At 45.9% G+C, this 21,155-nt stretch overlaps 5 protein-coding genes across 13 annotated transcripts in view; 2 read left to right on the top strand and 3 right to left on the bottom strand.

The window, feature by feature from the left end:
* Positions 1-7,220, bottom strand: part of Ace (Acetylcholine esterase) — a 40,842-nt gene extending 33,622 nt beyond the window's left edge. For 3 of the 8 annotated variants that reach the window (XM_015181737.2, XM_015181733.2, XM_015181734.2), the window contains exons 1-2: positions 6,070-6,283; positions 4,375-4,572 (exon numbers count right to left, since the gene is read on the bottom strand). The gene's annotated coding sequence lies outside the window, so the exon portion shown is untranslated. Of the gene's footprint in view, positions 1-4,374; positions 4,573-4,992; positions 5,158-6,069; positions 6,284-7,114 lie in introns of those variants that run through there. The other 5 variants (XM_015181732.2, XM_033380270.1, XM_033380280.1 and 2 more) reach the window with 5 other exon arrangements.
* A 1,366-nt stretch (positions 7,221-8,586) lies between these two features.
* Positions 8,587-10,102, top strand: LOC4801387 (uncharacterized). 2 transcript variants are annotated; one of them, XM_015181729.2, is made up of 3 exons: positions 8,587-8,689; positions 9,489-9,654; positions 9,914-10,102. In XM_015181729.2, the coding sequence occupies exons 2-3, from the start codon at positions 9,526-9,528 to the stop codon at positions 9,995-9,997; spliced, it is 213 nt and encodes a 70-aa protein (XP_015037215.1). In that variant the 5' UTR covers positions 8,587-8,689; positions 9,489-9,525; the 3' UTR covers positions 9,998-10,102. The 2 variants fall into 2 exon arrangements, with proteins under 2 accessions (XP_015037215.1, XP_001358488.1); XM_001358451.4 differs by having other exon boundaries at positions 8,632-8,693.
* A 47-nt stretch (positions 10,103-10,149) lies between these two features.
* Ravus (ravus) lies at positions 10,150-11,643 on the bottom strand. Its single transcript, XM_001358450.5, has 2 exons — positions 11,499-11,643; positions 10,150-11,436 (listed from the first exon to the last, which is right to left on the bottom strand). The coding sequence occupies exons 1-2, from the start codon at positions 11,528-11,530 to the stop codon at positions 10,314-10,316; spliced, it is 1,155 nt and encodes a 384-aa protein (XP_001358487.5). The 5' UTR covers positions 11,531-11,643; the 3' UTR covers positions 10,150-10,313.
* A 928-nt stretch (positions 11,644-12,571) lies between these two features.
* Positions 12,572-17,040, top strand: Su(var)3-7 (Suppressor of variegation 3-7). Its single transcript, XM_033376844.1, has 5 exons — positions 12,572-13,403; positions 13,475-14,053; positions 14,116-14,459; positions 14,524-15,427; positions 15,489-17,040. Exons 1-5 carry the CDS (start codon positions 12,763-12,765, stop codon positions 16,594-16,596), a joined length of 3,576 nt encoding a protein of 1,191 aa, XP_033232735.1. The 5' UTR covers positions 12,572-12,762; the 3' UTR covers positions 16,597-17,040.
* Positions 17,041-18,232: 1,192 nt separating this feature from the next.
* On the bottom strand, positions 18,233-20,841 carry TBC1D5 (TBC1 domain family member 5). Its single transcript, XM_001358449.5, has 6 exons — positions 19,934-20,841; positions 19,779-19,875; positions 19,577-19,719; positions 19,359-19,501; positions 18,957-19,306; positions 18,233-18,888 (listed from the first exon to the last, which is right to left on the bottom strand). The coding sequence occupies exons 1-6, from the start codon at positions 20,674-20,676 to the stop codon at positions 18,370-18,372; spliced, it is 1,995 nt and encodes a 664-aa protein (XP_001358486.3). The 5' UTR covers positions 20,677-20,841; the 3' UTR covers positions 18,233-18,369.
* Positions 20,842-21,155: the final 314 nt, after the last annotated feature.

The raw sequence follows: 21,155 nt of genomic DNA, 5'->3' as shown, positions 1-21,155 counted from the left end.
GATTGTTTTCCCCATTTCAGCAATACTTGGATAGATCTATGATGTCTAATGGCACTCCCTCTGCCAGTCGAAGGAATACCCCTTTGACGGCTGGTTGGCTGTGCAAAGTCAGGACGTAATACAGCTTTAATGCAAAGGCATGTTAAAGCATTGACAAAGTGGCAGCAACAGCGAAAAGGGCGAGCACTGTGCGATTTACAGTCAAAGGCTGAGCGTATACAATCACACTAAAATCGCGCATACGCCGCGTATTCCCAAAGACGCAGCACAACTTCGCATTTGTTTGCCTTTGAGTGGCACATGCGCCGCGCCAGAGCCAGAGCCAAAGCCAGTGCCAGTGCCACACTTGGCACTTGCTTTTATTTTACCCTGGGTTACTTTTAATGCCCGGCCATGGAGGACAAGGCGCCAGAGCACCCGGGCGCGCACACAGGGAGACACGCACATCAAGCAGCTTATTCCCACTGCACGGCCCGGGCTCAAAGCGTACATATGTATGTGGGTGCGTGTGTGTGTGTGTATGTGTATGTGCTTGCAGGTGATTATCTACCTGTAAAAATGGCGTAGAAAATAAGAGCTTATTTTTACATTCACTGATGCTCATTTCGATGTTAACAAGCGCCAGAAGGGCTTGCAAATAATGGGGAAAAATAAATTGGCCTTAAAGCAATCAAAGGGCTTATCAGAACTATAGTCTGAAATTACCCATGAATCAATTCTGTACATATACTCCACTTATAAAGTAGACAACCTCCTGATAACTTCCAGCCCCACAAGTTTCGCTGTACAGCTTTAAGTGCAGCTCCCTAGAATCCCTCCGGTACATCCAATAAAATCTAATGAGACTGCAGCAGACAACAAATCGCGTTATTATCGCCAGGCAATGACCAGGGGGAAGGTACGTAAACAGCAAACAGCAAATAGCAAACAACAAACAGCAACAGCAGCGGCAACAAAACCAATAAAAGTAGCCAAAGTACAGACAAATAAAAACCACCGCATAAAACTAATGTTAAACAATTCCCTTTTCCCGATCCTGCCCCAAGCTGCTGGCCCTCCTTCCCTAATGCTTTCCGTTTCTGTTGCGTGAGTCCTGCTTTTGTTTGGCTCGGTTTGGCAGGGGCTGTCATCGCACATCGCCCATCGTCATCGCTGGCCCCTTAGACAATGATGGCTGCCCCAGAGCCCCCGAGGGTATGCAATAAAATTGCGTTTTAATGCTGCTCAAACGGTCGAGCAAGGGCCCATTTACAATGCTCCACGAGTGCCTGTCTGTACCGATCCGGGGAACAGCCACTTGGCTGCATTTGAATCCCGGCATACTCTTTCGAGCCAACGCAAAACATGGGACCTCGAAATATGTGGGGGTTTAGTATTCTCCTTCTTGGGGATATGAATATTTCTACACACCATAACACAAGCCAAACTTCGATTGATATTAGCCATTAATCAGTACAAGATTTAAAGACAACTCTGATGTTATACGAATGGAAATATAGCTGCCGACAGTCCTGAAAATCTCGCCCGAGAACTCTAGATTTAAATCCTTGGCTGGTCGGAGACGTTCCTTCAGCTCTTCATTCAATATTCATATTTGCCGAGGGTATAAAACTGTCCCCTTTCTTTCAATTTTATTGCTGGCTTTTTATGCTGTTCTGTTTGTTTGTTTTTTGGTTTGTCCTTCGCATTGTTTTATGGCGTTTTATTTGCATATTTTTGCGTGCTTCCTGCCAAGAATATACGTTTACCTACATTTATATATGCAATGTATGTATTTTTGTATATGTGTGTGTTGACGATTCCTTAGCGAGCGAATGCAAGCCGAATAAAGTCGAAAAGAGTGCTACAGCCCGCAGGGACCGCAGGGCCCATGATCGGAGAGCCAACTCCTTGGTGGCTTCCATTTTGCATTCAGCATTCGACGAGGCGTAAAATATTACCCAGCCCCCTCAAGTGCCGAAAAATAAGGGAAATACGAGAGAGAGAGAGGAGAGAGGAGAAAGGCGAAAGGCAACGCAAAACAATTCTCAAGTGCTTCACGCTTTAAGCATTGCGCCCTCTTGCTGTTTCCTTTGTGTGTTCTGTGCGTTTTGTGTGTGTTCTCCAAGTTCCGTGCTTTGTGGCTAGGCTTTTGTGTGAGCGATTTCCACGCACACAAAGCCCGGAGAGTTCACGGCTCCGTGTTTGAGTTGCAGCCGGAGTTCCCACGCCAGACGGCTTCCTTTGTGAGTTAATCATATTTTTGAAACTGATTCAATTAACTCCAATCCCCCATGCACTGCAGCTGGCTCTAGTCCAGCAGCCTCTCCCCCTCTCTCTCTCTATCACAGTGCGTGCTCTGCCCTATGCAGCGGACGATAATTGCATTCAAGTGGGGATTGGATGCATTGTGTGCGAAACTGTTGGATATGGATGGATGAATGGTGGCATGGATGGATGGTTTGGATAAGCTGGTGATAACCGGAAGTCCAAGCGGCGGCATTCCTTTGCAATTAATTTAAATGTTCAATGCCCGAAGGCACGTTATTGTCACATTAGGTTTAAAGAGAGATTTAATAGCATTATAAACGGCGTTTTCCCTGGATTAACGTGCGAAATAACCAGGCAGAATTCAATATTTTAAAGTTTATTTTGTATCTGAAGATAGGCCATAAAAAATCTCATAATTCTCGTTTAAAACTGTTTCTTAATATACAAAATAACTAATATTATCAACAGAATACTATAATAAAATGCTACATTTGTTATAATTTAATTGAGAGAGCTCTTGGGGACTGCAAATTTGAGATAAAAAATGTTTTTGATATATTTTGAATAGAAAATTCTACTGCTCACAAAAGCCCACATACGTTCAAAGGAATACAATTTACAATAATTGGTTATTTTAAACATATTTCAAGCCCACTATCGCAAATGTGAACATAGAGAAATATTGAAGTCTATTTTCATAAATTTGATTGTGTACGGAAGAGGGAAAATAACAAAAATGTTATTAAATGTGCAGTGTGATGGTATGTTTGTATGTTGCATATGCAACATAAATCTCAATCTAGAATGCAGTTCACATAAAAGAACAGAAACAACAGCCGTATCGGGCATAATAGACCCAGCAAAATAGTTGAACACATTTAAGCGCTCTCATAGATACAGCACATCCAAACATACATATGTGTGTGTGTATGTGTACGAGTATCTGGGTATCTTTGAATGCGACATGAAAATAATCCCCCATGATTGAAGCCGAACCACCGAACTGAGCCGAACAGAGTGGCATGGAATAGAGCAGGGCTGAACTGAACTGAACTGCACTGAGCCGGGTCCGGCACGCAATCTCATGAATCTGGGCAACTAATCAGCGTTTGTATCTAATAAGCCGTTTGTGGAGGAGGGCGATGATCGTGTGGCTGATGATGGTGTATGATGATGGGGGGTGTATGCATGGGTTAAGTGTGATAAATCGACAGTTGAGTTAAGCGAGCTGTGTGCGAGAGCTCCCCGGCTTGGGATGGCATGGGGACTGACTGACTGACTGACTGAGGGAATGGGTCACAGCAAATCTAGAAAAATATTTATACGCAGCACTACTGCAAATTAAGCAAAAGTGATGCCATACACACACACACATATACTCGTGGCCCACTTGGGGGCACCATAATCAAGAGAAATGAAAGTGGAAGCGAAGAAAGAGGAGCGCCACACAGCAGTGAGGCAAGAGACAGAGCAGGAAAATAAAATAAAAGTGTCTTTTCATCAGAATTTTAAATGTGCCCCAGCTCTCAGTCCTCAATGTGGGTTGCCAAAAAGAATGCCCATGTATTGTGTATAGTGTGTGTGCTTTGTGTGTGTGTGTGTCCCGATGAGAGTGGGTACAGGTGTGCGCGTGAGCCGACCGAGCGGAAGTTATGGAGCCTACGTGCCCCACAAAAAAAAAATACATTTCGCCGTCGCTCGATGGATGGGCCTCAAAATGGGCCAAGCGGGCAGACATTGAGGCAGCCCCAAACAGCAAAGCAGGAAAACAGCTCAACAGGGAGAGGACGGCACCACTCGATAAACCACCAATACCAATGACCAGGACCGTGTATATATCAGTATATATATGTATGCATATGTGCGAGTTGTGTAAACAGACAAATTATGAATTTGTAAGACACTCCCGCTACCGCTCTGACTCCTGGCCCGGGGCATTCTTTTTCGCCGTGCTGTTGTGCGTGCCCCAAATTGCTGAAGACTTTACGGATCACGGAGCTCATCAAAAATCGTTAAATGCGAAAATCGAACAACAAAAAATGGTGAAAAGGAGGAAAAGTTCGGGGCTCAAAACAATGCTGGAGGAATATATAATATATCCCGCCTGCTCGCTCGAATACTCACCTTTGTGCGCTGTTACCAGCTGTAGATGCTGAAGGTATTTCACTCCACTCTCACAACATGTCACTGTTTGCGTTAATTTGTTTCAAATATTTCCAATATTTCGCTCAGCTAGTTTTCGAAAACTGCAAGATACTACTCATACTAGTATTAGGGGAGATTTCTTTCGGTTTCACTTCACTTTGTCACCGGGCAGGGGCACTGAGGAATTCGAAAATCCAGCTAATGAATATCTTCCTCTGCCTATGTTATGCCATATGCATGCAGGCATCTACATATACATATACATCTATGTATGTGTGGTTGGGTATGAGTGTGTAGTGTGTGGCTGTGTGAGTGTGCTTGTTTGAGAGCTGGCCAACACAAAGGCAGAAAGAGAAACACTCTGGTGTGCTGGTACTGGTACTGGTGCTGGTGTGCTGGTGTTCTGATGCCTGTGGCTCTCCTTTGAAATGGAATTGGAGTAGTCTTCGTTTTGCTTTATCTGAAATTCGCTTGTATTTTGCGCACTGAAAACTACTGCCGCCTCAGAGTGGCTCGCAACGCGCTACGTGGTTGCCTGCTGCTCGAAGCACGAAGCATGAAGCATCATGGAAAGGAATCTTAAACATATATTCGTACAGATTTCAATAATATTTTTGTATGCGATGTTTTTTCGCGAATTTATCAATATTGATATTTTGTATGGGATATATGAACCGAACTTTCTGAACCGCCAAGATTAAAACAAATTTCTGTTGTGTCGTTGTCCGCGGCCGAGAAAATATTGAAAGATTGAGGCAAGCCCACCAATATACCCACCGTCCGAGCCGAGAGAAAACGAAGTCTAGAGAGCTGAGTGGCTTTGTTGAGTGCTTTGTTTGTGGTTCCTATTTCGTTGAGTGTGATTTTTAAGGGACGAAGCAGGCATCACACTCAATTTGAGTGATGGTGCTCCAGAGAGAGCGGCGCCAAGAGAGAGAGAGAGAGAGAGCTAAATATCATAAATGGAATGGACTGAATGGAATAATATAACGGAGATACAAATCTACTGCGACTGTTACACGGTAACGCAACGCTCTCTCTTTCCCTCTGGCTCTCTCTTTGTATTTTTGGCAAAAAGCTTTAGAAGCTCCACGATTTAGCTTCGGAACTTTTTACGCTCTCGGCGCCCCTCTTCAACACTTTGCGGCATTTACTGTTGTTTCTGTTGTTTTTCTTCCCCACGAAATTTCATTATCTCGAGTGGTCGTTTGTTTATTTATTTGTCAAGCACGCTCTCGGCTCGGTAAATGTTATTAATGCCCTATTGTTATATTGGTTTGTCAATGGGCAGGCTCTAATGATGTTTAAACAATTGCATTCGCACTACTACTAGTTGGAGTCTTCCACATCTGCTCCTCCATCCACTTGTGCGAGTACTACTAAATCTAAGATTACACTATGTGGAATAAAACGTCTTATCATACGTTCATACATACAAAGGTCTTATCACCAATTGTTTGTTTTTGGGGTTACCACTGTAAGACTCCCAAAAATCGATCACGCTGTTCTGTAAATATTACAAGCCGTACCTATACCCTTACAACACCATGTACCAGCTCTCTCCCACACAAGTAAACAAGCAGAACGCACACACAAACACACGTACACACACCTCTGCTGCAGCTGTTTTGTGCCGCAAAGTATGCTATACCCACAACATGTACAAGTATTTACCGTATTTATTTTGCAAGCATTTGCCACTGATCTGATCGAAGCAAAGCGTCACTGAAAATGTCACTGCCAATCACCTCCTTTCTCTACAACGGCTCTACTCTGCACTTTTCGGAGAGGACCGTACAGACCGCCAGCTAGGAATCAGAGCCCCAATCGGAATTACCGTTCTCTATGCGGTGCGACGACGAAATGCGGAGAAAGTAAGCGTCGGCGTCCGGGATGAAACTTTTTTTGTACATGGAGGAAATTTGATATGAAAACATTGACAAGCGCCGCAGAGAGCTTTCAGCCTTCAGCTGTGTGCAAAAGTTGTTGTCAGTAACAAAACGCTCTCTCACTCTCTCTCCCTCTGCCGCTGAAATTCTGTTATATGCAGCATTCGAAAGCTTACGACTGAGGTCCAACTAAATTTTGTTTTAAGATTCGATTGAGAAACGTAATTCCATAGCTCTTTAAGTAGTCTCTAGAAGTCTCTAGAAAGTTCCGAAAAGGCACTATAATGTAATAACCAGAGGTGCAGTTTGGATTTCTACTATATTATATTTTGTATGATGATTAGGTAGTCAACAATATCATTATTATAGTATTCATTTCCGAAGAATATACTGTATACCGATATTTGAAAGACTTATTAACTTTCAATCTTTAAACATGTTGATCAACTCTCGGTATCTTTTTGAGTAAAAGCATCAGCGTTAGCTTTAGCTGAAAGCCCTGCATCGGTAAACACTCTCTCATGCATGGTATGACCAACTTAGAGGTAGGTATATCTCAGCGTGCGCCTTATGTTGAATTCAAAAAGTTACCAAGCTCAAGAATCTCACATGCACAGGCTCTTTGCGGATTTTATACATAAATACATATATATATAAGGGCATTCCAAGTTATTAACTATAAAAACCTTTCTTGTTCTTTGGTAGGCTTTAATACACTTAATACGATTTATTGAGGGGGATGGTATATACTGTAATACAGAGTGGAAGGGAATGCGAGAGGTTCTAGAAAGGTTCACGACGACAGAACGAGGAGTCTGTTTGATAATTACCTCGTACAAAGATAGGGTCAGATTAAAGACGCGGGGGGTCGGATCAACACGTAGCCGGATTGAAGAACTTTTCCCAATGGACTTGCAAGAAGTGAGCGCAAGATCAAGACTAAACTCAAGGGCAGGCGTGCCGAATTGCCCATGTCCAATGCTAGCGGGAGGGCCACAGATCGACAGAGAGCGATAGAGAATGCGAAAGAAAGACGCGAGAGAGCGGCTGCATAGACTGCTGTGTAAGGGAGCATATGTACATATGTACGTACCTACATATATAGGCTACAGTCTGGTATAGTGGGCAGTGCAAGTAGCAAACAATGATAGGATTTTACTCTACTGCCGGACCACTGGCTATGCTATATAGATTTAGGATAATATCGAGCTGCGGAACCCAACACAAACATTTCATATATGTAAATGTGTGATGACCTACAGTTGCTCGTTTTCCCAAAACTCAGGAATTGATCAAGGTGACCGAAACAACAATTTTTTAATTCAAACAAATTTATTGTATTTTGACTATTTTCATGTTTTTGAAAAGATGGAGAAAAAATTACTTAAAAGGGCAAAGTTACGAGCACATTTCCCAAAAAAGTACCTTTGGGCAGGGTGAAATGGATTACGACTCGGCAAAATGTAGGGTATATGAGTACTCTGTGAAGGAAGATATATGTAGTTTAAAATATATCGACAATCCACGTCTCGAGGCTGAAGCCCAGCAGTTGATGAGGCCACAGCCTCGCGCGCTTAAAGTCGCGGGCCGCTTATCCGGGGAAATATATGATGAAATATGCTATCTTCAACATATTTGAGTTTTACCTTTAATAATGCCTATTTTAGCGCCTCGCTTTATTATATTATAGAATTGATGAAATGTTTGTCACCTCAGTCCCCAATGAAAAATTCAAAATTGTTTAAACGAAAACCGGGAATGTGTCCATTGTTCATACAAATTTTTAGCAAATGTGTAGCTAAATTATGTTTTAAAATGACTGAAGATGATTGCTAAAACGGTTATACTCTCTTGAGTGTTCATACTAAGATATTAATAAAATATATCTTAAACAATGTCTTCTTTTGTGCCTATGTATTTTTATGAAAACAAATAAACGGAAAATTATATTCTTCGACTATTCCCAAGTTTTTGAAGTCATCATTTCGAGCAAAATAGCTACAAATCGGAAAATTTCGCTATTGAAAAATATATAGTAGCCAAACTGTATGCTTTAGCTGCAAAGTTTTCATTACCGATTTTCTGCCTTCATTAACTTTTCAGAACTCTTAAGTTCCATTACAACTAGTTGTAAGACTTTAAAAATGTGACAAAATATGCTAGTTTAAGCCAAAAAAAAAAAACTTGATGTTGGAAAAAAGAAATACTAACGTATAGCTTGATCACCTAAAATACTTATACCATGCGATCATATTCATAGCTATATATGTATGTACTTCTACATATGTAGTTTACCCTACTTGTTTCACCGGTTTGTGTTTTGTGTTGACTTTGCCATCACACATTCTCTCAGAGTCTCTCGTGCCTCCCGGACGCCGATCTCGCAGTAGCTTTTGAATCTTTTGGTTGGTTGGTTGTTTTGATTCCGTGCTTTTCGTTGTTTGCATTGTTTTTGATTGCCTTACGTGGGTGTGCGCGATAAAAAAAAGTATTTATAAATTTCACGCATAGTTGAGTGTACAGCGATTAATTGCCTGAATAACTGCAAATGTGGGATACGCACTGGCGGGTGCCTGGCTAATTAAAATATTGTATTCATTCCTAGTGTTAATTGTGCCAACCGGTTTGTTGTTGTTCCACAATTGTTTCACTGATGACTTAAGTCGAAGACACACCCCAACTACATAAAATATGAGTACTAGCAACGATATTTGCATAATGACGACATCTAGCTGGAGGCCTGTAATCAGCATGATTCTCTAATCGCAGTCTCGAAATAAAACTGAAATGTTTCCCTGACCTCAGAGCTCCCTCCCGGGAGGCCTTCTACTTTCAAGCTGCCTTCTTTGGGCAGGCGCGGCGACATCCAGAATCGGCTCTGACGCTCGAAAGCCATACCAAATTGGTAGCTAGAGTGCTTGTCACGAACTTGGGGCTCTCAAGTATACAAAAGTGAAATCTAGCTGAAAGAAAGCTGCTATGCAAATGCAGTTTCGGGGAAAAGCCTTACGAAATGCATACCAGACTAGTAATACTACATTAATACAAGTAAAACAATAGGATTACTTCATGGAAATCAACTATCAACTAAGACGCAATCAAAAGTCAAGAATTTTAATTTTAATGGGTTGTGGTGATCTGATAAGATTCGCAATTTGTTCAGACCCTCTAAAAGACATCTCTTTCATTTATCTTATCTTGCAGCTCGAATTACGTCGAACAAGAAACTCTACACATCAAGATGGTCAATCCACTGTGGTTTGTTTTCTGGCTGCTGGTCTTCTGGTTCGTCTCCTTCTTCGTGGCCTTCTTCTGCGCCTTCTTCTACATCTGGGTCTATGCATTTGCCTCCTGCATACCCGCCCTGTCGGTGAGTCCGGGAAATACCAGCATGGTGTGGGGTGGGGTCGTCACGGGTGAGGTCATCGCTACGAAACAGGTGCTGCATGCGGCTCTTGCTTATCACAGAAAAGTACATTTCTTCACAATTACTCATGTGCCATACTTTATCGGGAATACTGGGAGGGGCTTTACGGAAAATGTGGACAAACACGATAACGTTCGGTTGGATATGATCCAATCCACCACTTGCTAAACAAGAAACTCTTTCCGTTTTTTACTATTCGCAGGGCATCGCGGACATGCTGCTCCAGGGCGTGCAGTTTCCGTTCTTCTGCGGCAAGGCCATGTTGGAGGGAAAGCCGGCCTTCTAGATGCAGTCTTACTTACATATATGCTTACAACTAAGTGAATAATTTATAACACTTGCTTTGGAAAATCTTTACAATTAAATGTAATTAATTACTTTTTATAAAACCGACCGTCTCTCACTGATGACATTCTACAGATGATAGGAAGATTACTATAACAATTAATAAATAAATTTATTAATGAAAATCGATTAACAAACTTATAAAAACTGATGCAAGCACCAGAAACTCTACTTTATCAATGTCTACTGTACTAACGAGAGCAACTTGAGCCTGCTTTGAACTGATTCCATGGGTTGAGTGGGCCGCATGCTGCGAGCTACTTTGTCGTGGATGCCACCGTTGCATTCTGCTGGCTGCTGCCAGGCGTATCTGGGGTAGGCGGTGCGCAAGTGGCGAGATCGAGACTAGGTTGAGTGGCCTGCGGGCAGTCCTGGTCGCTGAGGGCGCGTAGCTCCAGCTCTCCGATCAGCTGCATGACACGGATCTTGCCCTCGGTAGCTAGCTTTGGCGGTAGCGACTTGACGGTGGAGCAAATGCTGTCAAAGAACAGCTCCAGGGAGTCGCGTGGCGGGGCGATGGGGGAGAGGTGCTGCAGCTGGTATGACTGGAGCTGCCGGGAGGCGTATGATTGCGGAATACGCGTGGAAGGCGTATAGCAGCTGCCGGAGGCTGCTAAGGGCGTGATGGTAGCCTTGGACGTAATTTCATGAGACTGCGCAACGTTTGGTGGCGTGCTGGGTGCAGCCATCTGAGCCACGGGCGCCGACACCTTCTTGATGGTGATGCGGCATGGCTGCGGCACCGTGGCTGCTGGAGGGAATGGAGTGCCGGGCAGCAACTGACTGGGCAGCTCGTTGATGGTCACGTGCAGAGGTAAATAGTCCAGCATGCCGGAATGTTGCGAATCACTTTCGGATATGCGGCGCTGTTGTTTGGAAGCTGGTTCGGTCTCATTATCGTTATCGTTCTGGGCATCCACATCCGCATCTGCATCTGCCTCGCCCTCTCCATTTGGGTCAGTGTCGTCATCGTCGACCTCCGCATCGGCATCCCCATCTCCATCAGCCTCATCGTCGCCGTCTTCATCATCGTGCTCTTTTTTCTCATGGGCTGCTCCATACAGCATCAGGCCCTCTTGCTCGTCTGTGTACTCCCACTTCATAATTCCGGACGCCGCCACTGCATCTTCCTCGATCTTTGGAACCAAGGACTTTCGCTGTGCATTTTCCGAGTGCTTGATGCTGCCCTCGTGCTTGCCCAGGTCGGAGCGCTTGCAGCTCAATCGACACTCGCAGACCGCGCAGAAGACAAAATGTGGATCCGTCTCGTCCGGCAGGAGCCATGGGTATATCGCTTGGTATTCCGGTTTTGTTTTCGGCCTCGGGTACTTCAGCTGGGCGCACGGCCTGCGTGGTCTGTACTCTGAGCGCAGGGCATCGCTGTCGAGAAATATGGGCACGGATCATCAACAGTTGAGTGGCTGCTAGTTAAGAATACTTACAGTTTTTCCTGAGTTAACTGTAAGTTTGCCATTAATTTAATGCACTTTTTGCAAAATATAAACAAATTTGAGTGCAGTACAGTGTGACCGCGGACTTTTCGATAAGATATACGGTCCAATCCTCACAAAATATACCGTCGTATTTAAAAAATATACCGTAAATATACTGACGAATTCTAGATAAATTTTACATATTCCTCGCTTTTGATATTCCGACGAATATTACTAGCTAGATAAAACCCTCAGCCCAGCCCACATAATTTTGTCCTATTGAAGAATACATTTTCTACAAGACTAACCACTTTTAAGAACTCTCATTTATTGCATTTTGACTAAAACAAGGTTTAAAGAAAAAGGTTAACAAGAAAACAGTCGTAATGTTGACACGTTAATATTGTAATTTAAGACTTTGGCTTATTAACAGAATTATGAGCATTTGTATACCCTATTTTACTCTATTTTCATTTTATTTAGAGGCTACATCGGTCCGATATTATCGGATCCGCTCCCTAACGTGGCGCGGGACCAGGACTCCAGTGCTGCCAAATTTTGAGAGTCAAAATATGCTAGATATCACAATAATACAAGCTAAAGCAATCTAAAAATTGGGAAAAAAACAGGGTAAAAACAAGCAATATACGTTTCTAATAGGGTTATTATTTCCACCGATTCGCTATTACCCGAATCGGTATATTTATCGCTGAAACAGCAGCCTATTTGCAAAAACAGCAATAAGATTTTGACTGATCCGCAGGTCCAAGTTGGTCGTCAATTAATTCTAAAATACCATGACACACCAAAATACGTTGAAGTATACTTTTTGTTCGATTGGCCGTAAAAAATACCTTAAAAATACCTTAAACAGGCTAAAATGGCAGCACTACAGGACTCTGCCCCTCTCGATTCTATTATAATGTTTTTCCTATCGATATCTTCGAAAGAAAGCGACTGGCTGTCAAACAGAACTCCACTAACATCAGATGTTCAGTTAAAATGTGCTCATTATAATAAAATATTGTGCCTGCATTTGTCACATTAAATTTGAGTGCAGTAAAAAGGCGCGAATTATGGAAGTGAAATATCGATACATATCGATGGAATTCAGCTTGGAGGAGTATCAATATCGATTGTTATTGTTTCCCTCTCCAGACGCATCTGTGCAAATTTGGTGATTTTTTTTGTTAAACTTTAAGACGGCGTGCTGTGATTTTATAATTGTGTGGATTAGACAACTGCGAGTGCCTGCAGGCTTCTCGGGATCGTAATGGATGAGCACAATGCACTGGATGAAAAATTCGACCAGGTACCCGACACCGGCAACAAAATGGCGTCGGCAGATGCGGGCTTGAAAACGACGCAACACGAGCTGAAAATCATGGATGTGGAAGGAGCAATGGACACGGAGGGCCCCCTCGTTATTTTAGTAGAAGACTCAGATATTGATGAATTGGAGGACAATGTGCCCGCGGTTGAAGAACTGCCGATTGGGTCTCTAATTGACCCTCTGTCTGACGACAAAGAAAATGTGTCCACCAAAACCGAGGTGAGCAGCGACGTGGAGAGCAACTCGTACGTTGACCCAATGGGGCTCCTCGAGCGCCTGGAGAATCACGACGCGGACAGTCAGGACGATGAAGATGATTACAGCCTGGATGATGGCGTTCCTGCTGGCACATCACGCAATCGAGTGAAAGGGAATCGCTGGCTAATCTGGATGAAACGCTGGCCTTGGATGCTGCACGAGGACAGCGATGGCAACTATGCCTTCTGCCTGTATTGCAAAATGAAACTCAACGTGAACAACAAGTCCAAGTACATCCAGCAGCATAATATGTCGCTGTACCATCAGGAGCGCGAGACAAACTACCTGGCCTTCAAGGAGAGCCAGAAGCAAATCCAAGCCGCGTGAGTATTTCCACCATATGTTTGCCGCCAACTTTTTTGATTGTTGACTTTCGTCCTGGGTTTTTTCGCAGCACTAGCGATCAAGGCGATGCCGAGATCAAGCACGAATTCGGCACTGACAGCTATGTGGCGGCCATGAAAGAGAAGCGCGCCAAGGAGACAGATTTGTTCAACGACTTCAACTGGACGCGCTGGCTTGAGTGTCATTCCTGGCTGGAACGCGAACAGCTCCAGGGTACAATTGGCCTGTGTAAATGGTGCAACGTGAAGATGAATGTGGAGTTTTTGTACCTACGCAAGCGGCACGAGGCCACCAAAGGACATGCGGAGGCCGCGCGACAGCTAAAAGTCTCCGGCAAACAGTCGCTCAAGCGCAAGCGCAGTGCCAGTATCTACCACCCCCCCGCTCGGCAGGAGGAGGAGGAGGAAGAGCCAGTGCCTCGGCGGGACAGCACCGTTGTCACAGTCGTTGGCGGGGATGTCGATGCCAGCAGCGATCCCAGTCGCTGGTGCGAGCTCGTGGATGACACGAGTCCCCAGCAATGCCGCTGCACGCTCTGCAACTGCCAGATGGCGATAACTAGCTTCCTGCGTCACTGCAAAACCAACGCTCACTGCCAGAACTTATTGCTTAATAAAAACCCGGACAGGTGAGACATTCCTTGAACTGAGTCCCCAGCCATCTGTTACCCTTATCGTTACTGTTCTTCAGCTCTACGATAAATCGCGGAATTTGGGAGCATTACTCCGAGCTACATCCCTGGATGGTAGCCGATCCTGAGGACCCCAGTCAGGCGTATTGCAGCATCTGCTGTAAGCGATTCGTGTACGGGCACTCTGAGATCAAGCGCAAGAACCACGAGAATTCTGAGAAGCATCTGGCGGCCGTGGCAGCCTTCAGGTCTGAACATACCGGAACTACCGATGCGGAAGAGGAGGATGGGGACGAGCAGCGCAACGAACCAGCCCCATCAGTGCGCCGCAGCGAAAGCGAGCCTAGTGATGCCGAATACCAAGTGGATGAAGATGACGATGATTGGTCTGAATCGCCAAAGGGAGGGTACGTGAGCTCTATAAATAACAATCTCGGACACAGAACTTACAATTAGGTCTACCCTTAGATATTCTGCGGAGCAAAGGGGCCCGAGGAAGCGCAGGGTCAGGCCTGGGGCTCGATTCTATTCTTGGCTGCGCTACTCCAAGGATCGCAAAACACAGCTGTGCCGGTTCTGTCGCGTGCGCTTCTACAACGAGTCGGGCAAGGCGCGACACGATCTCAGTGTGCGGCACAATAACCTGGTTAAGCAGCACAAACTGCGCCAGGAGCTGCTTCGAAAGGAAAAAAAACAGCGCAACCGGTTGCCGGAGGCCGAAGTGGACGAGGAGCAGAGCAACACGGACTCTGGGACCGTGCACGAAAATTCAACCGCACCATTGAGCAAGACCAGCCATCCCATTCCGGCCACAATTAAGGGTAAGGTGATGGTGTGGAAGGAGCGCTTCCCCTGGCTCTCCTACAAGCGCAGCGAGCAGCGTAGTAACTACGGTTGGTGCAAGCTGTGCGAGGTCTCGGTCTTCTTGCCCACCTCCAAGTACGCTTCTAAGCATCAGCGCTCGTCCCGCCACGTGCGGCTGCGCATGGAGAGGAAACGCACGGGTGGCAAACCAGCAGAGGCAGCGAGCAAAGAGGTGATATCCGCCGCGGTCGCCACGGCGGCAGCGCTTACTAGTGCCGAGAGCAAGCAGAAGGCGGCGATGGCAGAGCTGCAGGCCAAGTACGATTGGCTGGATCCCGATGCCACCGATGAGAACCACTGTCAATGTCGCATCTGCGACTCCCGTCTCCCCATCAAGGTGTTCTTCCTGCGCCAGCACGACGCCTCGCGAAAACATGCTGAAAATCTCGAGAAATACAAGATTCAGGTCGCGGCTGCAAAACACACCTCGGCCAACCCTGCTGCGTCCGCGGTGCAGGACTCGGCCATGGAAGTGGATCAGGACAGCGATGGGGCGTTGAGCGTCAAGTAAGTGCATTGGTATCGAATGAAAGGAAGACATCACTTATCTTTGCTCACTTGCTTCTAGATCTGAAGGCAGCACGACGGAGGAGCCGCCGTCTAAGCGTTCACGCCGCTCGATGGAGGTACGGCGCATCATGCGCTTCCTGCGCGACTCTGTGGGCAAGCGATCGGACGACCGCAGTCAATTGGACATGGCGAAGGACATGATCTGCTCCTCCTTCGACATTGTAACGCGCCTTCGCAACCTGGAGCGTGAGGTGGCACCACAGATGGATTCCACGGCGCTGGCGCCGGGTTCGCCCAATGTTTCGATAACGTCTCTGCCATCAGGGCCCCGGCACGTAATGGATCTGTTCTTTGACAGTATTTCGCCGACTATGAAAGCCCTGCCGGCAGATCTTGCCGCCGAAGGCAAGGCAAAGATCATGCAGCTCGTCTGTGGCTTGGAAGTGCGAGCCATGCAGCGCATCGTGGCCCCTGGCCCTGCTGCCGCAACGGCAGCCAGCGTAGTCACCCAGAGCACGGAGACACTTGGTTCTGATGCTTCCCCCAACAATGGAGCCGACTCTTCGTCGCCAGCGCTTTCTAACACGACAACCATTTCCATAAACGACCTAGCCGATGAGAACAGTGGCCAGAAGAGCCACAACGAAATTGAGAATGCCAGCTCTGGCGCCAGCCCGGCAAAGTCCAGCCCGATGCCACAGAAGAAGGGTCAGGTGACTATCAATGGTTCCATTGGTCCCAAGGAACTGTTGAGCAACGTACGCCACAAGTGGCTCGCCTCCATGCAAGCGTCATGCCGGCAAGACTCCGATGCTGTACGCTGCGTCCCCCTGAACAAGCTGACCACACCAAATAGCTTGAACGGGCGCCACAGCGTCAACACCTCCACGGAAACCACATGCACGTACACGACCGTGAATTCAGCCTCCCCCGTCAAGACGGATAGTCCCAATGGCAATCCATCGGCAATGATGCGTCAGATCCGTCTAAACAATGGCAACCAGTCGAAGATGATAACCATTTCAAAGACACAGACTGCGAATAGGCCGCCCCCTGCCCAACACCTGCGACTTCCCCCAACCAACATTAATGGAGGGCCAAAAATTCAACCGACCTGGGCCGGGAAGAATCAGCAGCTGACAATCAGTAGGCCATCGCAGCCATAAGTTATTGGCAGCACCCACAGACCATTCATTACCAGAATGTACTCCCCCCACTAGATGTTCTTTCCTGTCCCCATTTCATATATTTTTTTCCCCCCCATTTAGCTTTTAGCGCTGATTTCTGTCTAAAGAACATATGTATGTTAAAGTTGAATACACGGGAGAGTACCTACCCTTGGACTCTATGATCACTCCCAGCCTGACTAATATATTCCAAATACCAGTGTATCCCCGATATTCTGATCGTTATATAGCCGTACGAAATAAGTGAATGTACGTGATTTTTTTTTGTTTGCCACCAAAAAATTTGAGTTCTTTTTAATGCCACTGAAACGGCAATTATTGGGAAATGTGCAGAGACACTTCCACTTAAGCGTACCTCTTTAATTAATACATTGTAAGCTGACCCGGCAAATTAAAACTATTAATATTAATTTCGAAAAGCAATCGAGTGTACTTTTTTTTTTTGCAGAAAAACTTTTGTAGGCAAAGCACGAATTTAATAATTCTTTAATCCCACTTCTGTCGTTTTGCTACGCGTAAGATCGAATAGAATGTGCATGTCCGATTCGAAGAGTTTTTAAAATTCATACTGTTCATTCAATAGGTGTCGGGTCGTCCAGCTCAACGACTGTGCGGTCGACTGCCTTTTGTTGAGTTGAGGTTTTTGTAGCCTTTGGCAGCAATTTTGAAGAATTCTTGTTGGTACACTTGTACTTCTATTTCAAAATGCATTTTTAAAGGCTTACCGCATTATTTTGATGAATTCCTGTTGCTCCGAACGATGGCAAGGAAATGGTTTGAATCTGAATCCACACCACATTCTTTATCCATAGCCATGTCCAATCAGCACTTTCGGATGAGCGAAACATTCAGTACCTGGCTCGCGCTCGAATGCGAGACGGAGGAACTAAGCTGCTGTAAATGCTTCATATACTTGTCGTTATCGGCCACCTCATTTGCGTAGAGTCGGCACGCATGTGTCCGTTCCAATTGTCTCTTTTGATTTCTTTCTTCTCGTGTCTCTTCTTATTGAGAGTCCCGCAATTGCGACACGCCCACACGCACATTTTCGTTGTCATGTTGGTTTCGCGCGGCTGTTCTTTCTGCTTTACTCGTTTGACGATGAAAATGAATCGCCTTGCAGCCTCTTATTGTAACACACACAGAAATTGATCACTACACTACTACAATAACTTAAATTAATGTAACTTCTAACAAAAATAACCAAATTATTACTGATACAGAATGAAATAAATAATATGAAATGAAAAAATTAGTAAACTAGCTACAAGCTGGGTACCCATTTCACTACTTATTAAACGATGTGGTGTCGCTGGTCCCCATATCGTAGGACATTGCGGGTAAAAATGGAATGATGAAAACCATTGTTAAGGGTCAGTATTGAATGTACTCCTGGTATGTAAGGGAGTGGTGATACCACCACCTACGAACTAGTGCCCAGTACTGCTCCAGTCACACAAATACGTTGTATTAGAGACGTATTAAAACGTTGTATGGGAGATAAGTGGATGTTGTTCATACAAAAATACAAAAAGTCCGATTAAGAAATAACAAATCAGTCGAGCCGTTTGGGAAAACTTCAAACACAAACACCGTTACACGAGAGCTTTTCATCTTAGATTAAAAACTTCAAAATTGTATCGTTTTATTTCATTAGCAGACTCCAAAAGTATAGTACCTGTTCGTTCACTTGGCAGCCACTAGGTGGCTGCTGCACCTAATATAATTTTTTGTTCAGTCAATATGATCAGATCACCGCAGATCGGTGATTGGGAGGTGCCGCTGCTGGGGTTCCGCCGCCGGAAGACCATTCTGGACAACCGTTCCTGGCTTCTCGTCGCTTGTTATCGTCGACAATTCAATTTCCCGCATTTCGCCCAACAGACGACGCATCGAGCTGTGCATGAAAGCATTTTCCGGCATTTCGTAACTACTGGAGACGGCCGCAGGCGTGGGAGTGGATGAGGGGGACGGCGAGGCTCTGGCTACTTCCTGTTTTGTCTTGGCACTGGTCTTGTTCAGCAGCTTTTGTTCGTTAGCCTCCAGTGCCTGGTCGATTGGCGCCGAGCGCGTGTGCAGTGGAAACATGAATTTCACGTCGAGGAAACTACAAAGCTCCTCGATTCCGTCCAGCGTGCGGCTCAGCTCTTCGTTGCCCTGCCTGTGCGCCACATGCTGGCGCACAGTTCGCAGGTAATTTTGCAGCTTGCTTCTAGCGATTTTGATTACAGTCTGGGCATTCTTCAACTCCAGCCGCAGCAGCTCTGGGCTCTGGGAAAACGTCATAGGATCGGGGATAATGTCGAGATCTTAAGGTGGATACGAGGGCAGCCACTTACATTTTCCAGGTAGCCATCCATGGCAACGCGGTGGGCATCTTGCAGCTTGGCCAGAGCAGAGGAATCGGCAGCATTGCGCTCCTGCATGTAGGTGATCTGGCGATCGACTTGACTGCCACTGGATGATGTTTCCGAGATGGTACGCAGGCGTTGCTGGCGTGCGGATGGCCCCCCAGCTGGCGGGGCTGGAAGATTGTTGGCAAAGGACACACAGGTGAAGGCGTTCGCTGGGTAGTCGAACTGCTTGGGATTGAGCATGAAGAGAGCATGGCGCAGCACCAAGTTGACGTCAACGTTGCCCGGGTATCGCATGAGATAAGTCAGCGACGTAGTGTAGTCACTGAGCAGCACTGCAATCAAACGGGTAATTACAAGAGCACCCAGACGCCGGGAAATACCCACGCTTATCTCGTATGTGCACCAGCATGGCCACCAGAATGTAGTTGGGCAAGTCGAAGCGGTCGCTATCCGCGAAAATGGCATCCCACAGCAGCAGCAGGTCCAACAACATGAACTCCCGTCCGAATAGAAGGCGTAACCAGCGACTGTAGAGATCATTTATGTACGAACGGGTATATATTATTATATATGACGATGGGATATCTCGAATTTAAGCTTACATTCCAAATATGTGCAGCGGTATTTCCATTTTCAGCAGATAATGGTGCAAGTGCTGGTCCTGCTTGGCCAGTATTTTGTCCCGTATGCGGTTGAGCTGGCTGATAACCTCCACCTCGGTTTGCTGCTCCTTATCGCTGGAGGCCTGAAAGAGAGCGATAAGATTCTTTTGTCTTGCATCTGCAGCCTGCAGCTCCGACGCACCTCGTTTAGCTGCTCAATGTGGCCGTCAGGAGTGGAAACGAGATTCGATACTCGATAGTACGACTCCACGGAGGCCATGAGACGCGAGAAAATGGAGCTGCAACACATGGGAACAGATTAAACTAATGGCGGGTGGGCAGTGGCAGACGACGTACTATGTGTCCGCCTCCAGGTAGCCAGGATCGAGGACGTTCAGCAAGGTCTCATTTATGTCAGTCTTGGCGATCTCGCTGAAGTGCAGCAGCGGCTGGTGATCGCTGTAGATCACAAAGATAATGGGGGCCAGTATCTCATGCATGCCCTGGCGATAGCACATGTAGGGATGCTCGCGGGCGTAGTAGAACAGGATATTGACCATGGCGTTCTGGACGAGCGCTTTGCGGAAGAAGTCAACGCCGGGGAATGTGCGCACCACGTCCTGCCGTATCACCGCGAACAGCTCTTGGTCGCTGAAGTACTGGTTCCAAACGCTTTTCGTTGACTGCGACAGGGGGTCGTCGTCGGACACTGCCAGCTCGTGGGGATTGCGCACATAGTCCACCCGGAACTTCTCGTATCTACTGCGCTGCTGTAGGCGCTGGGTGTGCCAGCTCCTATGCTCCGCATTGAGGACGCGCAGGAGCAGCGCCCAGTAGACGCTGCGAAACTTGGACATCTTCAGGTCGCCATTAAAAGCGGCCAGTCGCAGGGTCTCCGGGTTCTCATCAAGATTCTCCAGCAGCTGCGTCCACTCCAGTCTATACCGTTCCACAGAGGTCATTGTGCTGCCGCTGGCTCCGTCGGGTCCAGGTTCAATGGCTTGACCTCTCTCCTCGCGAATGTTTGTTTTGATGGCTGCTGCGTCGCCCTTTGCCTTCGGTATGTTCAATTTGATTGCTTCTATGCCGCGCACGGTCATCGCTTGTTGCTGGAGCTGGCACTAAATGAATACGCACGCCCTTCTTGTTGCCATATCAATGCCTCCAACACATACGAACGTCCAATAAGAGGGGTTTTTTACCAAAATAATCTGATTAGGTCCTCGAATTTAATAACACATATGTAGGTCCAGTGTTGCCAGATTTCGGGAGTCGCCATAAGCTAGATTGAAGAAAAAATAAGCTAGAATAAGCTAAAAACTAAAAAAAATAAGCTTAAAAATAAGCTAACCATAAAAACACATCAAAATAATTAATAATTGAATTATATTGATATTTTGTTTTTAATTTTTAATTAAACCACGTCATTGATTTTTTCCACTTCATTATGTTATGGCCGAGTACAATGTACGAGCCAAGTTCTGCCTTCTGCCCCTCTGTTTTTGAGGACTTTCTAATATATAATATATAAAAAAAGCTTAAAGCTTAAGCTATCTAGCTTAAAATAAGCTAAAATGGC

Source organism: Drosophila pseudoobscura, chromosome 2, assembly GCF_009870125.1.
Source record: "Drosophila pseudoobscura strain MV-25-SWS-2005 chromosome 2, UCI_Dpse_MV25, whole genome shotgun sequence".
Lineage (NCBI taxonomy): Eukaryota > Metazoa > Arthropoda > Insecta > Diptera > Drosophilidae > Drosophila > Drosophila pseudoobscura.
This window is presented reverse-complemented; position numbering and strand designations above follow the sequence as displayed.